The 17290-nt window shown below is 38.7% G+C and overlaps 1 protein-coding gene across 1 annotated transcript; it reads right to left on the minus strand.

Moving 5' to 3' along the window:
- Positions 1-2527: 2527 nt before the first annotated feature.
- Positions 2528-16618, minus strand: LOC120257177 (glutamate synthase 1 [NADH], chloroplastic). The gene is given in 26 exon segments (XM_039264755.1): positions 2528-3223; positions 3762-4016; positions 4444-4711; positions 5205-5510; positions 5721-5989; positions 6144-6359; positions 7050-7244; positions 7246-8616; positions 8805-8966; positions 9241-9395; positions 10195-10660; positions 10662-11065; positions 11304-11556; positions 11558-11774; positions 11887-11957; positions 12075-12418; positions 12505-12684; positions 12854-12957; positions 13089-13198; positions 13687-13783; positions 14036-14136; positions 14246-14398; positions 15003-15116; positions 15406-15525; positions 15632-16243; positions 16549-16618. Coding segments are annotated over 25 exon segments (6579 nt in total). The 5' UTR covers positions 16004-16243; positions 16549-16618; the 3' UTR covers positions 2528-2947.
- Between the last annotated feature and the right edge of the window lie 672 nt (positions 16619-17290).

The raw sequence follows: 17290 nt of genomic DNA on the forward strand, positions 1-17290 counted from the left end.
ACTAGCGTAACCTTTTTTTTAATACAGGCTTTTATCTACTTGTAAGAAAGGTCTTCTTCTAACCGGAGTCTTGGTTGTTCTTTTTTGGCATGTTTGCTCGTTCCATTTGGAATCTGTGAGATCTCGGGTTGGGTTGGCAGATCCGATTTGGAGATCGGAGTCACGGTGGAGACAACTAGATCCGCCGGCGACAGCGTGGGAGTTCGACGGAAGTGCACCATCCCCGGAGCGGACCTCAATCATTTCTTGGATTTATGGGTGTTTGCCATGTTGTTTTATTTTCTTGGCAGCAATAAACTATAGACACAAAGATCAATGGTTTGAAGTCGAAGAACCCTTTAGAGGACTCCGTTGGTGGAGAGTTGGATCTGTAGACAAGCTCTGCTGGTGTTGGGGTTGAGGAGAAAGAGGTCGTGGAGATCGTTGGAAAGGTTGAGGAGCTAGTGGCATTGGAAGAGGAGAAGGAGAAGAGTGAGGAAGGTGAGAACTTGGAGAATCATACTAAGTTTCTGGTTGAAGAGACAAAGGAGAGGGTGAATGTAGTTGCGGAAGAAATAGACAGAGATGAATTAGGAGAAAACTTTAGATTAAAGTATGTTTCTGTTTAAATATATGTGTTTTCGTGTAACTTAGGTATTTTCTGTTTAAAAAAATGTGTTTATGTTTAATAATATTGGTTCATGTTTAAGTTACAAAGTAGCGTTTAACACAAACATACAATTTTAAATGAAAACTGGGTTACTTAAGCAGAAACTGGGTTATTTAAGCGAAAACTAGGCTAGTTATACACAAACATACACTATTAAGTGGAAGCAGACTAAGTTAAGCTACTAGTACAATAATACATTATATTTTGATTAATTTAGATCCCCAAACTCTTTAGAAATTATTAGATTAAAAATCAAAATCAAAATTAAACTCAAATCCAATTGGTCTTTTTTAATAAATGCTTAAAATAATGTTTAAAAGAAAATATCTTGGAATAAGAACTTTAGGGAATTAGAACATAAAAGAATCACCTTTTTTATGGATATATGGATAAATCTCTAGACTATTTTACCATGGATTAATTCTTGTTCTATAAACTTTAGACTATTTTACCAGTACTCTTTTAAATCTTGTAGATTCCAATCAATATTTTTTTCCGAAATTAGAAATACATTAAACATAATGATAAATTTTAACGTTTTACGTTTAATAATAGTTATCTTTGTTTAAGTTATTTTATTTCCGTTTATCAATCCGGGTTTTTGTTGAAGCTAACACGTTTTCGTTTAACAGTCTCAGTTACTGTTTAATTTACTCATTTTTGTTTATCCGATTATGTTAGAGCGCATTGTTAAATGTTTTATTTTTAATTTGTTAGGTTCCAATAGTTTTACATTATATGTTAATACGTATCTGATTAAGTTTACTAATTTTTGTTTAATAGTTTTGGTTTTTGTTTGCGAATACACTTTATACGTTTAACAATAGGTTTTTGTTTAAGTTATCTTGTTTTTGTTTAATAATTATGGTTTGCGTTTTAAGGTATCGCATTTCCGTTTAATAGTCTTGGTTTCTATTTAACAATAGTTATTTTTGTTTAAATTACTTTGTTTTCTTTTATCAATCCTGGTTTGTGCAATCAACCCCATCATAAACATTCCGACAATTTCAAATTTATCCATACAAAAAGAATTGACATAAATCGGATGAATTTGAAATAAAAAAAACACACATACCAATTAAGAATCTCCAAGGGGATCGACATAAGTTCTAAATCGTTCCTTCCTCTCTTACAAAACACCGAATACCCTCCCCCTCCTCATCCTCCTTCCGTTCGTCCGATTTCTTCGGTTCTCTAAAGTACAACACATCTCTCATTAGTATATCGATTCTCGTCGGTCTCTTCCTTTTCAAGGCCGAGCCCTTCCCATCGACTTCATCGTCAAGGCAAACCCGAAGAACCCATAGCAACAGAAGATGGTGATGAAAATGGTCGAAGGCCACTAGAGATCCGCGGTGAGGCTCAAGGTCTTTCAAAAAATATTTGAAAGATTGGAAAAAACTGGGTTATTTTAAAAAAGATGATGTGCTTTTTTCCACCATTGTTGAGGGTAAAAATGGAATTCAATCAAATGAATTAGACGGAATTAGCTGAAAGAGAAAAAAATGAAGTGAAACAAAAAAAGAAGGGATGTCCGACAAATTCAAAAGTCAGAGGGGTTGTCTAGAAATTTTTTAAACTATTAGGGGGTAAAAAATAATTTTTCCTATTTTAAAATAAAAGTTCAAACTAAATTTTATTATTATTAAACCCTTATCTATCTGCGATTTATTAAATTTATAAAAAAATAATTATTTATATGCCTACAAAACCAACTATTTTATATATTTACATATACTTGCAACATAAACACGTGCAACATAAACACGGACCGCTTGCTAGTATATATATATATATACATACATATACATGCATATCAGATCAGAGTTGAAAATAAAAACTGGAACAATAGCAAAGTTGCATAACAAAGAGGAAGCGTCCGGCCAACTGAGATGCCCATGTTCATACACTGCTGCTAACCTTCAGCAACAATGCCTGATATTTATTATTTTCAAAACAAATACATTCATGTACATTATTTATCAAGCCATGAAACGCAACTCTACAAACAAATTTAAAACCCCAAAACAAAAGAAAAATAATGATACTAATAATACTAATAATAAACAAAGAACAGGCTACGCAATGCCCCCCCTAACAAAACTTTTTCCAACTTTGCATCATCTTCCACCGTAGCCAATTCAAAGGAAGAGAATAGAATCCACACCCATTCTTCAGTCAGCTCGCCAACCCTAAAATTTTGCTGATGGCTTTAGATTCTACAGTAAGAATCAGGATTTAAACCCACATATTTGGAAGGAAGAAAGGAAAATAGTAGCAATTAGAGGAAGAAAGCCTTTAAGCAGCTACACTCTGTTTGCTGTCAAAACTCTTGACCACATCTCCCTGGCACGAGCCATTCTCAGTGTTAATATCAACCTCTTCTTTCATCAAGTACTTATCCACCTGAGAGGCCGCCTGACGGCCCTCATTGATGGCCCAAACAACCAGTGACTGACCACGCCGGCAGTCACCTGCAGCAAAAACTCCTTCCACATTGGTCGAGAAACGTCCATACTCTGCCTTGAAGTTCGAGCGGTTGTCTCGCTCTAGTCCCAGTCGTTCAGCAATTGTCTATAATAAAGTTTTGAAGATTTGTCACATGATCTTTCTTGAAGTTGCAGAGTTATACTAAAGGCATTCCACACTATATTTAGGAAGTTTTATGAGGGCATTCATAGTGTAAACTAGTATGAATCTGAGAAAAAGACAATTTCAAAGATGAAACTATTGAAATAACTAAACAAGACGGCAAGTATCATGTATGATTTAGGAACAGAAACAGAATAGTTCATACCCCTACTTGAAATGGGAACTAATAGGAAGCCAGCAGGATAATTTCAAAGATAAAATCGTCGAATAAAACTAATCATGGCAGGAAGTTTGAGTGGAAGATTGAGGAAAAGGAAAATGGTGTTACTATGCTCAATGCAGGAAATCTTATATGTGGGTATCTAACAAGATAATCAGATTCCTAGATAGTGAAGTAGTCGAGCACTACACCAAACCCTAGGTTATTGGACAAACTATGATAAACCTAAGGAAATTGTACACAGAATAAGATTACAACAATCAAACATAGAACAATAGTTAAAATCAAGAGGAGACTTACTGGTTCAGGACCAAGAAAACCCATCGCCAATAGGACAAGATCAGCCTCAATTATCTCTTCTGACCCTTTGATTTCCTCAAATTGGAATTTCCCACTACTATCCTTTGCCCAGCGGACACGCACCAATTCAAGTCCCTTGACCCCATTCTCATCTCCAAGAAAACGTTTTGTCAGGACCTCATATGATCTAGGATCTTTGCCAAATTTGGTGATGGCTTCTTGATGACCATAGTCCACACGGAAAATACGAGGCCACTGAAAAAAAAAAAGATGAAATTAAGAAAGAAGAGCAAGCACTCTTTGTGAAATAGATAAAGTTTGCAGATGTATTTGCGTAGATGTTGGTGAAAACTAGAGGATCCCTTGAGAGAACAAAGGCAAATTACATACTTCAATCACCATAATTAAGGATCAGAAAAGCAATTATCATAATGGCCAGCATGGAAAGAAAATAATATATTAATATGCCCACAAACACAAAAATAGAGCTTCATGCCTGGACATTTAACAAAAAAAGATTCAGAATTTCATAAACGCTTAGTGAGATCACAAATGGGTAAAACAATTTCGCTTGCTTGTTTAATCTCAGAAGCCAGCTATAATGCTTATAAAGGTTGTTACTTTCATTAAGAAAGACAGCCAGAAAGAAATCCGAAGTATAAGAACATATGATGAGCCAAACCTGGGGCCAAGGGTTTCCTGGTGCTCTTGTTTGAGGTGGCTCAGGGAGGAGCTCCAGGTTTACAAGACTAGTACAGCCATGTCGGATGGATGTGCCAATGCAGTCTGTTCCTGTGTCTCCTCCACCTATCACCACCACCTTCTTCCCCTTAGCTGATATGTATTTACCATCCTGTAAATTGCTATCAAGCAAGCTTTTGGTGTTTGCATGTAGAAATTCCATCGCAAAATGAACTCCTGACAGATCCCTCCCAGGAACAGGCAAATCCCTGAACAGAAATTGAAGTAAGTAACATGTGCTAAAAACAAGATAACATGTTTAAAAGACTGGATCATAACCCAACTTACCCAACACAATCTCATGAACAAAATGAAATTACTTAGTGTACAATACGTATTAAAGCTATTATAAAAAATAGAGGAAGAAAAAAGAAATTACAGAATTTTTAAGAAAAAAAAAAGGGCATTAAAGCGTTACCACAGCCTCTTGTTTGCAATAGTCTTACCAGCCATGTCAATTCATTAGCAGAGCTTCACTTATAAAACAGCAATTTTTGACTTGTACGAAACACCCAGACATTACCAAAAGGATCTTTTCGGAGGTATGTGATACCCCAGAATCAATTATTAGTTAATTATCATATTGTTAAACATTGTCCAGTCACTGAACAGTTTGTGTATGCCCATGAAAAAAAAAACTATACAGTTCAAATATAAGTTCATTAAAAAATGTTTAACCAAGTAAAAATATTTAACTGTTACCTTGGTTTTGTGGCTCCACAAGCCAATATAATTGCGTCACTCTCGGCCCGAAGCCGTTCAAGAGAGTAATTGGGATCAGTTCCAACATTTGCATTCACCACAAAATTAACTCCCTCCTTTTCCATGAGCTTGACACGACGCTCAACAATGTCAACCTTATCAGTCTTCATGTTTGGAACTCCATACATCATCAGGCCTCCAATACGATCAGCACGCTCAAAAACAGTAACATGATGTCCCATTTTATTTAGCTGATCAGCAGCAGCCAAACCAGCTGGGCCACTTCCTACAATTGAAACTCTCTTCCTGCATCAACAATTCCAATTTCCTTGATGTCAGATAACATCACTGAATTGAACAATACAAACTTCCAACATTTGAATGGGCAGTTCAAAAATCTGAACGGACAGTGTAGGAAAACAAAATGAGCAACCAGGAGAGGTATTATAATGCCACATCGAACAAAATTATGTTTTAATATAGAAAACAGAAAATAATGAATAGTAATTTTTTTACCCTGTTCTCTGAAGGGGAGGTCGGGGCACCATCCATCCTTCTTCAAATGCCTTGTCAATGATGGAGCATTCGATACTTTTAATGGATACAGGGTTCTCAATGATGCCAAGAACACAGGAGCCTTCACAAGGAGCAGGACATACTCGTCCTGTGAATTCTGGGAAGTTATTTGTCTCCAAAAGCCTATCCAAAGCTTCACGCCATCTATTTTGATGGACTAATTCATTGAACTCCGGTATCTTATTACCAAGAGGGCACCCAGAGTTCTCCTGAAGACAATAGAATTGCAGGGATCAGCCTCCCATTTAAGAACATTAATTTATATTTATTTCCAGCACCATGAAGAATATCACACAAATAAAATAATCATAACCCACAAGCATTGCCACCAGCAACATTTTTAGGTTCTTTTGTATCAGTTACCTGATGACAAAAAGGTGTTCCGCAATCCATGCAGCGGGCAGATTGTGTTTTCAACAGAGGACCAGGCTTCGACTCTTCAGCAACTTCTTCCCAGTCATTGATCCGAGCATTGGGGTCCCTGTATGATATTCCCTGCCTCTCATAAGCAACAAACCCGCGGTGCTTGACAGCATCAGGAACCTGAGTTGGCCTCTTAGGTGCTGTTGACCTTTCGACCTGTTTGTTTAAAGTGCATGTTAGAAACCAACGTAACATTCAGTAAAAAGACTAGATCTAAAAAGCAAAATTTTTATGTCATATTTGCCATTAAATCAACACTTACACTTTTACCCTAATTTTCTACATAATTGGCAGCATCAGCGTACCAAAACTTCATATCATGACATTCAGAATGTTTCTGATGAAAATAAAAATATATACACCAACAGGGGTTGGTCTAAGTGATAGAGGCTTAAGTTGTTTAACCAAATGGTTTTAAATTCGAATCTTTATATATGCAAATAACACCCAGGGGAGAGATATACACCAATGGGGGTTGGTCCAAGTGATAGAGGCTTGAGTAGTTTAACCAAGTGGTTTCAAATTCAAATATTTATATATGCAAAAAAAAAACCTGCGGGAGAGACACGCCCCTTGAAGGGCTCTAAGGGCCTCACTCTCTTAAGCAACCGATGTGTCAAACACCAAATAATAATAATAATAATATACTAATCAGGGAAGCAAATGATTTTCCCAATTAACTGATTGAAAACACTACTATAACAAAATGAACAATCAAGAAATTATATCCCTAAGTCCTCTAATATAACAATATAGAAAGCCAATAATACTCTAACAATATAATGGGTTCTTGATGAGTTAATCTCTAAACCAAAAAAAAAATCTTTACTATCAAAAATAAATTACCAGATTCGCTTTCTCTGCCAACTTCTTGAGTTCTTCAAAAGCATCCTTCTCCATCAGTTCTCGTTCTTCTTGCTCATCAGCTTCTTTGGCAACTTGCTCATCAGCCTTCAACTTCAAAAGGATCCTTTTATAATCTCGTGGAAATACTTTCACGAACTTTGGGAGTAGATTTTCAAAATTTGCAAGCACTTCTCTTTGCTAATATGCTTGAAGTGTGGCGTTGATGTTGTTGAATCATCATCTTCAACATTGCAATATCCTCAGCTTCTTCAACTTTATCTAGATCGACCAACTCAGTATTGCATCGAGTATGGAACTTCTCATCCACATCAAGAACATAAGCAATTCCACCACTCATACCTGCAGCAAAATTTCTACCTGTTTTTCCAAGTACAACAACAGTACCTCCTGTCATGTACTCACACCCATGATCACCAACGCCCTCTACAACTGCTTTTGCACCAGAATTACGAACACAGAATCTCTCTGCAGCCATTCCATTAAAATATGCTTCCCCTCCCGTTGCACCATATAAAGCAACATTCCCAATGACGATATTCTCCTTTGGATCAAATTGACTTTCTCTAGGAGGGTAAACAACAATCTTCCCACCAGATAATCCTTTTCCAACATAATCATTGCTGTCTCCTTCAAGCTCAAGTGTAATACCAGGGCATAGAAAAGCTCCAAGGCTCTGGCCAGCACTTCCATTTAGCTTGATATGAATTGTATCTGTAGGAAGACCCTTCATCTGATACAGTTTAGTAACTTCATGACTAAGCATAGTGCCAACAGCGCGATTCACATTCCGAATTGGCATCTCAATGTATACTGGAAGAGCCCTCTCGAGAGCTGCACTTGATGCAGAAATCAACATTTGGTCCAGAGCCATGTCAAGACCATGATCTTGTTTCTGAATACAATGTTGAGCAGCATCTGGCCGAATAGTGGCTGCAGGTCTAAGTAGCAATGTGAGATCAATATTCTCTAATTTTTCGTTGCTTTTAATCACTTCTTCATCAACTTCTAACATATCAGAACGGCCTACCATCTCATTAACTGTCCTAATTCCTAACTGAGCCATAATTTCCCTCAATTCTTCAGCCAGCATAAAGAAGAAGTTTATAACATGTTCTGGTTCTCCAGCAAACTTCTCACGAAGCACTGGGTCTTGGGTGGCAATGCCAACTGGGCAGGTGTTCTTATGACATTTCCTCATCATTATGCATCCGAGAGTGATAAGAGGAGCAGTACTGAAACCAAACTCCTCTGCACCAAGCAGAGCTGCGATTGCAACATCTCTTCCGGTTTTCAACTGGCCATCAGTTTGAAGAATAGTTCGGCCTCGAAGATCATTTGCAACTAGAGTTTGATGTGTCTCAGCCAGGCCAAGCTCCCAAGGAAGCCCAGCATTCTTGATACCTGTCCAACGGGAGGCTCCAGTGCCTCCATCATGGCCTGAGATCAAGACATGGTCAGCATGCCCTTTCACAACACCGCTGGCAATTACTCCAACACCTGCCTCAGAGACCAACTTGACACTAATTCTAGCACCTGGATTAGAATTCTACAAAAATTAAAAGGAATTAGTTTTTTACCACATATTAGCAATGATCAATAGCAATTACTCATTGTCAGATAAGAGATATAAAAATACACAAAGCAGAAAATAAAGAAAGCGCCACACACTGTTTTTAACATGTGATATTAAGAAAACCTTAGCACCTAACTGAAGAGTTGTCTGTGCATAAATACCTTGAGATCATGAATTAATTGAGCAAGATCCTCAATTGAATATATATCATGGTGAGGAGGAGGACTAATGAGGCCCACACCAGCAGTAGAGTTTCTAGTGACTGCAATGTCACCGATGACCTTATGGCCTGGCAGTTCACCACCTTCACCTGGCTTTGCTCCCTGTTACGCAAGGTCAAGAGATTGTCAGACCTAAAGCAAAATAAAAATGCAAAACCAAATTCCAAGCATACATAATCTCACCAAACAGCAAGGTATGCATCAGTTAAAAGATGCAAAGTTTCAGCAGCATCTGTGCATGAACATAGCTTCATAAAAAAGAGGAACTCTTGTTCCAGCAGGAAGATATGAAGCACAAAGGAAGAAGAAGACCTAGTACAGACTACGAAGAGCACAATATAGGACAAATAATAAATTCTTTGTTCAGGGAAAATACCTGAGCCATCTTTATTTGTAGTTCATCAGCATTGGTAAGGTAGTAACTTGACACTCCAAATCTTCCACTTGCAACTTGTTTTATGGCGCTCCTTTTTGGGTTCATTTTCCCGTCTGGAAGAGGCTCCATACGTGAAGGTTGTTCACCTCCCTCACCTAAACAGTTCAAAGAAAATGATGTACTGAGAGAAAAACAACAAAATCTCAAATTTAATGCCTCAGCTTCCCAAAACAACTAATCCTCCAACATTGAACTAAGTTGGATGATTTGTGACAATTATGTATGAGTACTACATAAGAGACAACTAACAGCACAGATTTTATGATGTCAGCTTGTGAAAAATAAGTGCTGCAATTGAACCAACCATCACTACTAAGTACAGTGAATGCAAACAATATGTTCCCTTTTTTTTCTAGCAAGGCATTTTAGGAGCTCAAAATATCATTGTCAAAAGACTTGACAAGGAATAGTGACAAAAGGTAAATGACAAGCCTGTTGCTAACATTTTGGAGAGCAACTATCCAATTAGATCTAGCATCCTCAAAAAGTTAAAAGAGAAAAAAATTATAGTATGCTTTCTAGATCAAACAAGGTCCACCCTTCGATACTCTAGTTTTATAGGGAACAATGGCAAGATATCTAAAATAAGAAATCAATCGCAAAAATTGGTATAGATGTATCCCAACTATCTCCCAAACTTGTAACCACTTGAATGGATATTTCTTTGATGAAAGTGGCATAAAGGTGATAAAGCAATTCCTCCAGTTTACCAAACTCTCAATGAGGCAATTGGGCATGAATTTGGCATATCCCATATTTATCCCTTGACCAAGAGAACTATCCATCACGCCGGTGGTAAGAATTAAAAAGGAGGGGCATAATCAGTTGAGTTTTGATAAATTGTGAATAAGTAAAAGATAAAAAGTTTGCTATTGTGATTTCTAAATATCATACCAGTATTAGACTTCCCTCCAATTTTGTTCATTGCGATAGCTAGAGTAGTATGTGCTTCCAGGGATATTGAGCCGTAACTCATGGCTCCAGTGCAGAAACGCTTCACAATCTCAGAGGCAGGTTCCACTTCATCCAAGGGGATCTTCTCTGCAACATCTTTAAACTTCAGCATGCCCCGTAGATTACACATCTTATTTAGCTCCTGTATACGCCTTGAGTATTCTTTATATGCTGCAACGCTATTTCCTCTGGCGGCTTCTTGCAGCTTTGCAATAGCCAGAGGATCATTGAGATGTACTTCCCCTCCTTTGCGCCAATGGTAGTCACCAGGATTAGGAAGTGCTATGGCCTCAGCGCTTCCTGCTGGTAAAGCTCGGCTTGGGAATGCTAATTCATGAAGGCGAAGTGCATCTCGAGCAAGCATTTCAAACGTTGCACCCTCCACTCTGCTTGGTGTCCCATCAAAAGCACTTCTGGATAACCTCTGATGAAAGACCCAAAGCTTCAAATATTTGTGCACCTTTGTAAGAGGCTAGAGTGGAGATTCCCATCTTAGCAAGAACTTTCATCATTCCATAGTTACTTGCTTTGAAGTACTTCTTAACCAGCTCCTCCCGTGAATGGAACTCTCCATTTTCTTTAGGAGGAATCTTGCCATCAATTTGCAACCGCCAGATGGTTTCTATGGCCAAATAAGGACAAATGGCATCTGCACCAAATCCAACTAAAGTGCAAAAATGATGGACCTCACGAGGCTCAGCAGATTCCACAACCAACCCAATTCGTGTACGCTCAAGAGTTGAAACTAGATGTTGATGTACAGCGCCCACAGCTAGAAGGGAACTTACAGCAACCCTTTCAGATGAAAAACCTGAAGCACGAGGAACATCAAGGTGGATCTTAGTAAAAATGGAAACATAAGGCACAAAAATACAGCGAAATGCATATGCTAGTTTGCCATAATTTCTGTCCTCAACAACCGCTTATTATAATTCAGTTTCATGGTGAGTGCATGGGAAGATGATTCAAGACCACCAAGGCACACAAATACAAGGGAGAGAGAAGTTAAGGATGTTTTAGTTGTTATATAAATGCTTAAGCTTCCTCACCTCTGTCAGACAGTACCAGAATCGTATAGCCATCCCGAATAGCATCTCGAGCTTCAGAACAAATCCTATCAAGTGTCTCTTTCAAACCCTTCCTACCACGCCCTTTGGAGTAAGTGATGTCCAGCACTTTGCTCTGCCAGCCTCTATAATTCATCTTTTTCATTGCTTCCATTTCATCAATGGAAAGAAGAGGTCCTTTCAGTGAAAGGCGATGGCATTGGTCCTCAGTGGTTTCAGTCAGGTCCCCTTCTGGGACCAATCATGCACTCCATAGATGTCACAATTTTTTCTCGAATTGGATCTATTGGGGGATTAGTGACCTGAGCAAACATCTGCTTAAAATACTCAAAGGTCAATTTTTCTCTATTTGACATGACAGCCAAAGGAGCATCATTCCCCATTGAGCCCAGAGCTTCAGTGGCATCTTTTGCCATTGGAAGCAGCAGCATTTCCAAAGCTTCTACAGTATAACTGTAAGTAACATTTCAGATGCAAATATTTCAAAACCATTAAAACAATTCTTGTATACACACAAATAAAAAAAATAAATTAAAAAAAAAAGACTATGTTAAGTGCAAACTACCCAAAGGCTTTCAGTGGGCCCAGGAGACCATGAATTCCCATATTTTCCATGTCATCATCTCGAGTGTGCACCTAAAATAAGGCATGAGAGGATATGTAGGTCAGCTGAGATTTACCGAGGAAAGTAGATGCCATTATCCATTAAAAAAAAAAACAAAAACAAAACCTGCATAACCATATTTCACTTACAGGAAGTGTTCCAAAAATGCCAGGAGCAGGCCTACTTGATTCAGGCACAGATTTGACAATGTCCTCGAGGGATATCTTTTGCCTCTTCAACCACTCACCATAAGGCCTTGCCAATGAGTATTGTTTCTTTAAAGCATCATCATCGACAACACAATGATTCTCAAAGTCTACTAGCAACATCATCCCAGGGTTGAGTCTCCCTTTCCTGGAAACATCTTCTGGGGGGATGTCCACCACACCAACCTCACTGGCCATGATAACACGTCCACTGTGAGTTATATAAAACCGACCAGGCCGCAATCCATTACGGTCCAATGTTGCTCCAAGGTAATGACCATCAGTAACTGAATGCAATATCAACAATAATACAAGTTAGAACAACCGATTTTGGAGTTAAACAAATATTGTAAAAACATAGAAGTAACCGCACATGAAATCAGAGCAGGCCCATCCCATGGTTCCATAAGGGCAGAGAAGTATTCATACAAAGCCATCCGATCTGGATCCATATTTTTGTCATTTTGCCAGGCTTCAGGGATCATCATCATGATAGCTTCTGGTAGGCTTCTACCAGCTCGAACTAATAGTTCAAGGGCACCATCAAAAGCCCCTAGAATAACAAAGAGTTTCAACATTAGAGGACTTCAATTGATTATGTAGAGATATTCATCAATAAGGACATGTCAAAAACGTTCCGCAGACATAAATATCATGGGCATAATACCACCTACATAATATGTTCATTCCATTCCTATCAAGCCTAAGGGTGCAATAATTACCTGAATCAGATGAGCTAGCATCCACAATAGGAAGAAGTTTCTTCATTTCATTCTGTGATAAGCGAAGTTCCTTGCACTTCAACAGACCTTGGCGTGCCTTCATCCTAATTGGGAGAGAAGTCATGGATATCAACAAAATTAACCATTGATTATACAAACATAAAATGTACAGCAACTAAGTTTACATACACAAATTTAAATACAGGATTGTCATTCATTTAATCTGATAGCGTACCAATTGACATTTCCACGAAGTGTGTTGATCTCTCCATTGTGCCCCAAGACACGCATAGGCTGAGCACGATCCCAGCTTGGGAAGGTATTTGTGGAGAATCGTGAGTGGACCTGCAACAAAACAAGGACCATTAGCCAATTATTCAATTTTTCTTCTTACGACTCCATTTAACTTAAAATATTTCTTGGAAGAAGAACAAGTTCTCATCAAGACAACAGGCCCTTTTAATCTTCAGTGCCAATGCAAAGCAGCATGGGACCCTAAGCTACCTTGACCAATTTTATTTCCCTTCCACCTCCAAATTGGAAGTCTCATCCTCAACTGACCACAAGAAGCACTGCATCAGGATTCTGCAACATGGTTTACTATGTATCAACTATCAAGAGCTTCCACTCAACTTACCCAATGCATCCATTACCCAAATTCAAAATCGCACATAATACATCAGAACAGAAAATATACAAAGCCTGATGTCTTACAGAACACATCACTTAATCTTACATCAGATTGATTACCAGAGTTCCCAAGCAGGTCGCCGTTGAAATGCAGAGTTAATGTCTGTGCAAAAGGAAGCATATCAATTGGGAAATATATTTACCAGGGCCATGTAACTTGTGAACCTTTCATCACCAAGGTCTGCATAATAATAATCCTTTAACTGAACTGGCTTGAGCTGACCTTTGTAGACAACAGTCCTGCCAAAGCAAGAAAAGGTTCCAAGTGATTGAGCAACGACAAGATTTCCCAAATGGAAGTAAAAATAAAATAAAATATAAAACAAAAAATTAATACATAAAAAAAGAGGAAACATAGAAGTGGACATCAGATATCTGTTAAATTTCATAAGACAAAGCATAGAACCCTTTTTCTTTTTTTAGGGCATCTTCAAAGTTCTTTGCACTTGGCCAGGCAAAAGATCAAAATGGAAGAGAAGATAAAAACAAAACCTTGATGACAAGGAACATATATAAAAATCCCTCATTCCACCATGCTGCAAGTTTAGTGCAGCTCGAATAGCAACCATAGAGACCCTCCGCAATATATACATCTGCACTTGTCAATGGAAATAAAGGCTAGCATAGTTAGAACAAGCCATGTGGAGCATGTTTAAACAATCTTTTCCCATATCAACCCCAAGTATTGAAGAATTAAAGGACCTGTTGCTCAAAGTCGGCATTTGATCTCAGACTTATGGTGAGAAACACTTGTTCAATTACTGGCTCTGTCTCAAGAGCAGATTTGCCCAAACCTGTATTATCAGTTGGCACATGGCGCCATCCAAGGACAACATGCCCCAATGACTCGGCGACCTGTGCAGAATAAGGGATGAATAACACGGTTTTAAGGAAATCAAGATAATCATGGTAGTTAAAAGTATTGATGATAAATTCAAATTAAAATCATAATTTTAGATAACAAAAAGCAAATCAGTTTACCCATATAGAACAGATATCTATACTAGGGTCAGATCAATTATGAAGAAAAGCATTTAAAGTTCTTGATTATAGAGGATGAAAAGCAAAATGCAGAACTCCTTTACATATAATTTTAAGGTCAACAATACAGGCATAATAGTTTGAACTCAACTCTTAGCTTGTTAACTGTTAATGGTTTAACATCTATATTACTAATGATTTTAGATAACAGAATCAAGAAAGGAATTTGTAGATAAGAAGACTTTAAGGTAACAAAATAATACAGAACCATCAGAACCAACGTCAAGATGGAGAAACATTCCTAATAAAATTAAGGGAGAGAAAATAGAGCTTTTTGGTTGCCTGGCTGTTCTCAGAGAAGCCATGAATAGTATTTTTTTCCAAATAGTACCTTCGCTCAAGACAATGAAACTTCTAGGTGAAACCTACAAATTTACTACATACTGCACAAACAAAAGCAAGAATTTACAATTTTTACCTTAGTGAACACAACTTTGCTCTGTTCACGCCGATTTCCATCTGTGGGCAGGAAGAACATACCAACAGCGTACTGACCAGGAGGTGGCAGCTCAAACCCAGCATCATTGGCAACCTGAAAACCACAACAAACCCAGACAAACAACAAACAAGTCAGTACATTGATTAATAACCAACTGCTATAATAGGAACAACCATAGACAAACTAAGGTGTCTGAAGAAAGACCATCCAAGTAACACATCACCAAAAAAATAAAATAAAATAAAAAATCAACGAGAGTGGGGGAACAGGCTGGCGATTAGCAACAATGAAAAGACACAAGTGACAACGACAACAAAGATCAAAACATAACAAAGGCAAGTTCACAAGAAAGTAATCTTCTGAAGATATTAAAACCATATACCTCCTTGTAGAATTCGTGCGGGAGAGCGACGAGGATGCCAGCTCCATCCCCGGTGTTGGCCTCACAGCCGCATGCCCCTCTGTGGGTCATACGAACCAACATTTCCAGTGCATCAGCCACCTAGAAAACGTATCCGAATTTATATTCATGAATACATCACGCAACATCCAATCATATATATATATATATATATATATAAATATATATTTTCAGAGAAAACATCTACCGTGTTCCGGCTGGGATCACCGGATAGCTCAGCAATGAAGCCAACGCCACAAGAGTCCTTATCAAAGGAAGGATCATAGAGCCCGAGGGGCTTCTCCGGCACCTTTGACAAGGCCATGGATGGGCGCAAGACACGCAGTTTTGAGGGGCGGCTCGGTCCATCGGACCACCATAGCTGGATCTTCTCTGAAGGGCGAAGTCTAGCGCCAAAGAACCTGTTTTCCAGGGACACAGGGCTCGGCACCCATCGCCTCGAAGCCAAGCATCGCACTGCTCGGCTCTTTACCGAGAAGACCTTCTGACGGTTCAGAGACGATGAGAGGGCCACTGGCTCATTCCGAAGCTGGAGAGAAGAGCCCGGGACAGCCGCCATTGATAAACACACCTACCCAGATGTATGCTTTTCTCTTTGTTTATCAGATCAAAGAGACGGCGTTCTAGCCCAGAAGGCCAACAGATTTACAGAGTTCTGGATTCCAAATCTCCAAATAAAACCCACGAAAACTATCCGAAAAAAACACCAGATCTCTCAGTTCTCCACCCCAAAAACACAGTTTCAGAACCTTTTTCTTCCGTTTCCAGAGAACCAGAAACTTTTATCAGCGATCGTCCTCTGCAAAAACAAAACAATCCAAGAACTCAGAAGAAAAACACTGACACACACGCACATACAACCAAAACCAAACCTAACCCCTAACCGAATCAAACCCAGCATAAATCTGAGGAAAAAAAAAACCCCAAAACTCAAACTAGATCATTTTTGTCCGACAAAAAAATCACCAAATAAACACAAAATCAAAGATGAAAGAAGAGAAAAATAAAATAAAATAAAATCAAGATCTCCACCAAACTCAGCACCAAATAACCAAATCAAAAAACGATCATCAAAAGATCAAAGCAAGGGAGATCGAGCGCAACCTCCACCGCCTCAGACCCTCCTCCGCCGACACCTACCTCTCTCTCTCTCTCTCTCTCACACTCACACGGCGAAACAAGAGAGGCCAGGGCGGAGCTTTATAGGCAAGATAGCTGTGGGGACCACCTCATCTACCACGCTCGATATTAGAATTTCCCAAAAAAAAAACCCCATTTTTTTATTTTAAATTTTGTAATTTTTTATTTTTTTATATTTTTATAGAGGGCGGGGCCCACGAGGGCCGGCCGCTAAAATAGTGACAGCTGGCGCCCATGAAGAGGACACATCATCGATGCGGCACGCGACAGCCGCGATACTTGTGGGCGCCGCCGCCGAGCCACGTCGCAGGCTCGGGCTCGGGCCCGAACCTCCGCGGCCGACGCATTCAAAACACCTCTTTCTCTCTCTTCATCCGAACGTGGTTACAGTCACCCCCCGGTGTGAGTTTTTTCTATGATCACCGTCAAACTAGTCAACGGAAACTGCTTTCGAAGATTTGTTTTTGAAAAATTTTAATGATTTAGTTATTTTACTCCTGATTATTTTTTTAAATGAAAAAAAAATGTTGGTGAGGCTGGTTGGTGTGCGTGGTCAACCAGAAATAGTAAATTTTATTTTATTTTTTAATTATAGATTCACGCACATTTTTCTCCATATTTATCTACTTTTTTTAATGTGGGTAAACAGAGGCATTCTGCAGTAGACATTTTTGGCCCCTCCCTCAAAAGTTTTAAAAAAACTATT

Source organism: Dioscorea cayenensis, unplaced genomic scaffold (assembly GCF_009730915.1).
Source record: "Dioscorea cayenensis subsp. rotundata cultivar TDr96_F1 unplaced genomic scaffold, TDr96_F1_v2_PseudoChromosome.rev07_lg8_w22 25.fasta BLBR01001922.1, whole genome shotgun sequence".
NCBI classification, from domain to species: Eukaryota; Viridiplantae; Streptophyta; class Magnoliopsida; order Dioscoreales; family Dioscoreaceae; genus Dioscorea; species Dioscorea cayenensis.